Source organism: Plasmopara halstedii (genome assembly GCF_900000015.1).
Source record: "Plasmopara halstedii genome assembly, contig: Scaffold_3109, whole genome shotgun sequence".
Classification (NCBI taxonomy): domain Eukaryota; phylum Oomycota; class Peronosporomycetes; order Peronosporales; family Peronosporaceae; genus Plasmopara; species Plasmopara halstedii.
The window spans coordinates 321,929-330,077 of record NW_020190012.1 but is presented as its reverse complement, the minus strand read 5'-3'; the positions used below and the strand labels follow the sequence as shown (position 1 = coordinate 330,077).

At 42.7% G+C, this 8,149-nt stretch overlaps 2 protein-coding genes across 2 annotated transcripts in view; both read left to right on the top strand.

Moving 5' to 3' along the window:
* Positions 1-1,948: 1,948 nt before the first annotated feature.
* PHALS_07373 (uncharacterized protein) lies at positions 1,949-2,178 on the top strand (the record flags this gene model as incomplete). Its single annotated transcript, XM_024720828.1, has 2 exons — positions 1,949-1,988; positions 2,045-2,178. 2 exons carry the CDS (start codon positions 1,949-1,951, stop codon positions 2,176-2,178), a joined length of 174 nt encoding a protein of 57 aa, XP_024585988.1.
* Positions 2,179-5,663: 3,485 nt separating this feature from the next.
* Positions 5,664-8,149, top strand: part of PHALS_07372 (Protease, Ulp1 family) — a gene marked incomplete at both ends in the record, with an annotated part of 3,044 nt that continues 558 nt past the window's right edge. The window contains 9 exons of the mRNA XM_024720827.1: positions 5,664-5,821; positions 5,910-6,123; positions 6,195-6,940; positions 7,008-7,177; positions 7,242-7,347; positions 7,406-7,495; positions 7,551-7,718; positions 7,792-7,998; positions 8,062-8,125. Of these exons, the coding sequence (XP_024585987.1) occupies positions 5,664-5,821; positions 5,910-6,123; positions 6,195-6,940; positions 7,008-7,177; positions 7,242-7,347; positions 7,406-7,495; positions 7,551-7,718; positions 7,792-7,998; positions 8,062-8,125 (1,923 nt within the window). The remainder of the gene's footprint in view (positions 5,822-5,909; positions 6,124-6,194; positions 6,941-7,007; positions 7,178-7,241; positions 7,348-7,405; positions 7,496-7,550; positions 7,719-7,791; positions 7,999-8,061; positions 8,126-8,149) is intronic.

Sequence of the window (8,149 nt, the reverse complement as noted above, 5' to 3'; positions counted from 1 at the left end):
CACATACCGTATTCTTGTTTGGGTGTGGTCACACCATGCCTATCTCGTGTGACACACACCTTTTACGGGGTACGTATAACCCCGGTACAGGTTACGCTTGTAAGAGCGAGTAGTGAAGTGATAAAAATTACCGGCGCAGTAGCTATCGTAGAGGGCTCACCTTTGCGCGATTTTTGTGCAAAATGATGTTGACCCGGTTAATTCATATTTTCCGAGGGGTACACCGGGCTACATATCGTATTCTGGGATCTATCACTCTAAACAATTGTCACCAACATCCTTCGGACTTGGAGTCAAGTTCACTATAGCACCAATTTGAAGTATCATGATGCATTATCCTCGTACGGACAACGGTGATGGGATAGATACTATAGAGGAGAGGTCCGTTGGAAGTTATAATCTTATGTTATGCATTGCAAAGGATGTTTATAAATGTCTACAATTAAACAGATAGTTAAATATCAAACGAACTGAGTCAAATTCAGAAATCAAGTCACTATAAACACAGATCATACCTGGGAGACTCTCAATTTTGGTCTCGCTCCTGTCTCGATCGTGTGAACCCATCTCTGTGCGGCTCTTACCGCAGAATCGTAGACTCATCTGTCAGATGCGTGCCGAGCACGTTGTACAGTGTAGCCCTTGAGGTTGATCTGAGTATCGACTGCATCATCTTTGCGGATGTAACCCGAGGTGCTCGACTCTACGTCATTGTAACTACTGGACACGCATTATAGGATTATACCTATAGTTAAGACCGGGAAAATAGGATAGTTGGTGGCTCAAGGGCGCAAAGTGTTATTCTCTCCATAGAATTTAACCAGCTCTGAAAATGTGCTGGTGATACAACTACACGAGCTTTAAAGCCAGGCGTCAGCGGTAGAAAATTTTGCTCCTGCCGCGAGGCCTTTTACTCAAAGCGTTACACCCTTTGCATATCGCGACATGGATTCTCTCTCCACCTGGAGCACGGTCGCTGCCTTGTACACAGGCTCAAGAAGTGTCGTACGATGTTAATATAGCAAAATTAAAAGCTAATCTCGAGACGAAACAACGGTTCGTTCGTCAATCTCTCCCCATGCTAGAAGACACCACATGAAATTTGGAAATCACGCACAGTATTATCTGCTTAAAAAGGCAGCGCAAACATTGGAATTTTTGAGTTGCGAGTGCTTGCAGGCAGACTATGCGCGCCCAAAATTTTCTGCGCAATCGTCAGTGAGGAGGATAAATGGCTCTATGCCCAAGAGATGAGAGCTCGTACAGTAGCAGAGGTGGTAGAACCTTCCCTGATGGCGGTAACAGACTTGAAAGATCTCATAGCAAACGCGATTATTACCGAGACCCTTCGCGTTCATTCGAGGAAGCGGAAAGTTCTGTTTTTAATGTATAGTACAATTAGCCTTACGGGGCGGTGACAGTGTGGAAGGTAGCGGCTTTATGAGCGTGCCAGATGCAATGAATCTTTACCAGGATGATAGAAAAGATAAGCAAATGAGCCAAATCTCGGAATTCGTAAATGCTAGAATTGCTGCTGTAACAACTATTCACGCCTTGCGTTTTCCTTCCTTCTCGGCAGAGAGGTACGAAGTGTCGGGTCATTTATCGCAGGAAATTGTCGAGTCTTACTGGGCAAAGGACGATCTACTGTAGAATCCAGTTCTTAGTTGATCGTGAAGATCGAGGCCAATGAAAATCAGCCTTGAAGAGAGTGAGTCCCTCTAGAGTCTAAAGTATTCTGGTGTAATATAAACATTTCGGGTCTGATAACAGACGCTTAATTCTAACTGCGCTGTTATAAATGACGGACGGTATGCGGAGGCATCGAAGATGCTAAATACGGATAGAGCGTCCGTGCGTTCTGCGACAGGGATATTTTAAAGGTATCAAAAAGTTTTCGTACCCTCCTTTGGACCGTGACAGGGTACACAAACGTAATAGTAGAGCCATGGAATCACCACTTCAAAGAAGTGGAAGCACTCCAATGCGTGCATAAATCTTTAAGCGCTTCGGGGTGGGATCTGGCTTAGTCCAAATTATTTAGCAACGATTTTGCTTAGTGTCAAAAGCAAAGTCCAGATGACGGATACTGACGTGTTAAGCGGTCTAAAAATGGCACATAAAGGAGCAATCGTGCATCGCAATCTCTGGAGACTAGATCTGCTGAGTCAGACCTAAGCGACAAAATTTCGCGATCCTAGCTCTTGCGCCAGCACAAAAGAATGAGAGATACTTTGTGTCAAAATCTCCTGCACCAAAAACGTGCAGCTGAGGATCTGACTCTGATGTTTTAGCGAATGATCTGTTAGACTCGCGATGTGACGGTATATGCGAATCATCACTTCCGTGTAGTTTGCCCAATATACGTGGAAGTGAAGCTCTACGGGTAAGTGGAAAGAAAGACTTATCACATAAAAATTCAGCGACCGGTGTAATCTTGTGAAAAGCAAACCTCTCTGACCACCTTCGGTTTTAACTATTTGAGCTGGATGTATTATCACTCTGGATATGTGGACGCAATTGCACGTAAAAGCTATACCGAAGGAGGACTTTAGCTTCTCACCTGTCATGGATAGATATATCATTGAAGACACTCGCAGAGCATAAATGTGAGGATTTTACGAGCTATATAATCTTTCGTATCTTTTATGAAACGATTGCCACGATGGGATGACTAGAGCTAATTTCACGAGTTGCTCTAGTAACCTAAAGCTCGGCATAAAAATTGACTTGGTGTCTGAAACGAATATCCCGTCACACCTCAGTGGTCTATATCAAGGGAGCGCCGAAGTAGTGGTAGAAGAGAAACTAAAATTCTCTATAATTTTAACATTGGCAAGTGGCGCATTGTGTATATACTTGATAAGCGCAAAAGTAGCCATGTAACTGGGATGTTCAATCGAGAGTGTACTACAAAACGACATGGTCGGCTGGACCTTGATCGGTGCTTTTGATCTAGTTGATAGATTTGATGTGCTCAGGAAACCTTTCCTCTCGCTGCGAATATGACCTCAATTGTCGACTTTACACCTGATGTATGGTAGTTTTGAGCTCGAGCTTTATTGATTCCCAAAGCTTTAAGCAACGCAACCAATGTTGCATCCGACTCGCAAAATGTACGCCTCGCTCCATTACTTCACAAAGAATGATTTGAGGTCCAATTTAGCGTAGAACCTCACCTTATAAGCTGATGATGCTACATGGTCCATGGGGCATGTTGATCCGGTGATAGGACGCTACAAATTGGGATCTTTCTCTAAGAAAGGAACCACGAATATATCGCTGTCCTGGCTAATACTTGTAGACAAAGTGGTCTGGATCTAGAGCATTCTACCCTTGAAGTTGATGGGGCATGTGGATGTAGCTCGTTACCGCCTGACAGGCCCTATGTAGATAAAAACAAATGGCTAAATGCTATCCATTTACTAGTGGCTCGACGTGAATGACGTGTAAAAGTGACTTAGTTTCTACGTGAACGCGTACGGTGATATTGACGGCTTGAACTCTCGCCGTCTACGTCGGTAGTCTGCCGGCTTCAATGATGGTAATTGTATTTCTGGTCCGTGGAAGATGCGTCAGATATAGCCTGCAGCATGGAGTCCGTGAGCTGTCTGCTGTACATCCTTTCCTCATGTCCATTTATAAGTAAATGTCTCTGCTGAAGTCAAAACAACAGTCAACCAACACCTGTTGCTGGGCTACCTTCAAGCCTCTCAGTTTGGAGCCACTGGGCTTACTTCGAGCAACTACATACATCAAAAAGCTCAGATAGCACATCCGTAAATGTCAGTATCTGCCACACACTGAGATTCCTGGAGAGAGTCAACGCTAGTGCCGAATAATCGCACGACAGTCTGCTAAAGAGGTAATTTTGTGCCACCTTTTTAAAAAGTAAGGGTCGTCCAATTTCATTCAAAGCGGATAGTAGGACCAGTATGTGGATTGACGGAAAGGATAACTTAACGCGGAAAGTTAATGTCCCTCTCCGGTAATTTTTCCCGAGCGCTGTTGCCACTAACGACTCAGCGCATTCTCTGACTTTAATTTCTTAGAAAAAAAGACATAGTTATCCAGCAAACGGCTTCCTTAATACGGGTGAGACCCGGAATATTCGTCATTCTAGACTTCGCCAGAAGCTGTATCAGCAGGCTTTTGATGATGGGCAGAGAAGGACTGGGACAAGAGCAGTCACCCCAAACTCTACGTTGTGCCCTAAAATATGCATAGTCAAGCATGAAACAGCGGTTGAGTATGATGTCTGCTTCACTGATTGTTGTGCGCAGTCATATATTGTGTATTGGTCCATATATGCCAAACCTAAGCCGAATCAGCAGTATTTATGTCCGCGAAACTATCTCATCGTCTGTAAGCATATAGTGATTGGGTAGCGTCAATTTTCAACAGTTTCCTTGCAATTGCATCGCGTGGAGATACAGCAGGTACAACTATACCAGCTGTCATAATTCGGCGATCTTGTGCTGACCCGCCGTCTTGGTCAAAAGGTCCAAGAAAATAATCTCCGGCTACATGCAGTGGGGCTCTTGGCTGCTACACTGCTTAAAGTAAGAACTTGAGTCGCATATCAATATGTTTCTCTCTCAGTGACGACGCCTCGCCTTCAAATCAGAAAATAACGCCGCGATTAACACCAAGTATATCGAGTAAAAGAGCAAGGGTCAATTGCAATTCCGTTATTTTTTTTTGTTAATGAGGCTCGCGAGTTGTTCCAAATGCTTCGACGAGCTCAGCTTTCATTGTAGAAAAAAAACGTCCCTTGTTCACTTTGCCACTCAGCTTATAGGCATTCCGTTAACTGGCACAATCGCTCCACGTTGTGACTTCCTGTAGGTTTCATTCGTAGCAAGATCATCGTAATTCTGTTGCTGACGCTTGTGCGCGTTTCGAGTCGCAAGTCCTTGTTCTCAGCAAGATATCGTGGGCTAGGTCTTAAACGTTAAGCCACCCACAAGACGTCTCGAACCAAAGACCAGAATGACTCAATTTTCAGCATCCCAGCTTTGTAATCGGGATGCTGTTGAACTCGGTTTCAATGTGACACCCATCACTTATTGATGTACGTGTTGAGTCTACTGACTCCAGCCTGACACCTCGAGGCAATTCATTAATCACTTACTTGTCATATAAGACACATGCATGCGTGTGCAAAGCTTGTACATGGATCATTACTGATCCAATGTGTGTCATACAATCCATCAAGTAGTGCCCAACAGATGAACAAATTCGGGGATCACGCAGAAGCCACAAATTCTATGTAATCTCTGTCGTCGTCGATACCCTGGAAGCTTTAAGTATGACTCTCTTCAACTCGACTTTTATATGACTATATCAAATCAATCTCATTAATTTCCTGCTCTAACATGAAAAGAATGAGATCGTTCAATCTATATCTTTTTCAATTTGTTGTGCATACAAGAGTTAAGTGTTGTACGATCGTGTTAGGCAATTATCATATCAAAGCTCTTCTAACTGAACGTTGCGAAGAGTTACAATGGGACACTTGAGTTTGCTATAGCTAATTAATTTAGACTTTTCCACTGAACAGTAACTAGAATAAACTTATTAAATACAATACTATCAGTAAATATCAAATTATACTTTAAAATGTAAAATATTTATTTTTCTTTTCTAACAAAGCATTCTCGATGGAAGACCGGCGCCCTCGGCGCTTCGGCGCCATGCGGCAGCACACGGCGCGCATGACCGCAACTTCAATATCGCGCGACAGATTGACAAACAATTCTCGATACTCTAATACACTTGAATTTGACACTGTAGCTTTAGAGCAGTCTATCCCACGACAGTACGTAGCAATAATTGCTTATTGCCACGTTTCTTTATCATCATTTGATCTGACATGTAGAATAATTATTGTTCTCACTTTCATACAGTCATCACTATAGTAGTAATTGGGACGACAATCACAATCAATTTGATTTTGGCCAGGAATCACCTCGTCAGCTTGAAGGACCTCATGCGCCTTCTAAATACAAATCTGGTAGACCTAAAGCCAGTGGTCAAACGATTGGAGTACCAGGATCGTCTTTTGCTCGAACGTCGTCTACGTCATCAAGTGTATGCGTCACAGATGGTGTTCTTACGAATGTACCAATACAATATATTGGTCTTGTTGCTATAAAAATGGTAACACTGACGACAATATTATTAATTTGTAGGTATTTGTTCCACCAAAGACTCAAAGTGCATTTCTTAATAGTTTAACAAAGAGAAACGCGATTGTGAACCAGAAATCGGAAAGAACGATGAAAACCATGACACTCTCACCTTCCACATCTTCATTGGAAGTTACGAGTGCACCAGAGCCACTTGTTAAGGTTTCCAGACTATCTGCTGGATCTAGTGGGTGGAAAGACAGGAGAGTGAAGCAAGATGAACCTAAGCCACGGACGCTTTTGACAAGTACAGCTAAGAAAGTGATAAGGAAGGACCGGAATTTGTCGGATTTAGCTGAAAGCCATTATTCCTTACGGGATCGAAGCAAAAGCAGTCTGTTTGAGAATTTGCTGACCTCAATCTCCTCAAATCCTTTTCGCACGAAACTTGGCAAGAGAAAACTCAATAGCGAAGGGTCAGCGGCAAAACCCATTGCGTTGGACTCGGACTCAGAGTCTGAATTACAGTCTGATGACGCTAGGAAAAGTGACAATATTATTGAGAATGATGTGAATGGAAATCAGGTGGAAAAAGACGCGGAAGTACCAGCAATCGATCTGAACGAAATTCTTGTGCATGCCATAGCACGAATTGACGGTTGCGATCTCATGATTGGCCGCTTTCAGTGTATCGTTGATATGGTTGTCGCTCGTGATTGGCTCTGTTTGCTAAATATCCGGGGAAAACATGAACAATGGCCTTTACAAGAATTTTATATTTTGAGCTTGGATCACCTCGAAGATGTGAGGTAAGTTAAGCGGCATAAGTGAAGTTGATAGACAGGGAATGTAATTTGAGTATGATTTATGGCATAGAATCTACACTGTACCGACGGGAATAGAGACTTACACTGGACTGAAGATAACAGAAACTGATCGAATCGATCAATTGTTGAATGAAGCAGCGTATGTAGCAATAAAATTGCCATTCTTCAACGTCCAAGATCAGAAAGCGATGGAGACATTTTACGACCCCACAAGCTCAGGTATGATATTGCCAATACTTTATTTGAGACTATGCCTTACCAAAATGATATGGATCGATGGTAGATACTTTAAAAGGATACATAGTTGTTTGCCCTTTGAATTACACAATGTGCGAAGGTTGGATTCGAATATTAGAAGTTTTTCAGTCCCGAGTATGCGTTAAAATAATGTACGATAGTACTCGAAACTTGCCGTTTCAGCATCTAATGCTTACACATTAAACACAGTGAGAAGGAGCAAGCGAGAGAACATCTTCAGGCGCTAATGGAAAATTCTCTTAGCTATAAGTGTCTTCACCCAACAAATGATACGGAAAAGTGCGTATTGAAATTTTTTATTGCAGGATTATATCAACTCAGAATTCTATTGTAGCCACAGTCCGTCGGAATCCGACGAAAATGAAGCAGACAGGAACATGACAGTGCTGACATACCCTTTGCCTCCTTGTACCTCGGATATTGTCACGATTGTTCGACGTGATGTGGCACGATTAAACCCCAGACGATACCTGAATGACAATATTATAGATTATTATTTTAAGTTCGTACAGCTGAATCAACTATTCGATTCTTCTCAATTATCTCATGACTTTGTGCGATTTTGATGGGTGTAGACGCATGATGCTGACAAGTTATAAGGATAACGAAGTGATTCAAAAGAAGGTGCTTTTCTTAAGCTCGCATTTTTACACGCGACTTCGAGCAGGAAAAGGCTCGACCACTCATGAGCGCATGAAAGCTGGCTATAAAAACGTGTCGACGTGGCTTGCACGCACCGATTTCTTTGATCGCTCAATCATATTTATTCCTATCAACAAGGAGTAAGGACCCTTTGATGAGTTTTGACTCGCTCTCTAACTGTTTTGTATCATGTTCTTTCGTAGCTTGCACTGGAGTCTTGCAGTAATTTTAAATCCTGGTCTTGCACGATCTGATACGAGCACTGAGGTGAGTTCATTGAGAAACATTTTT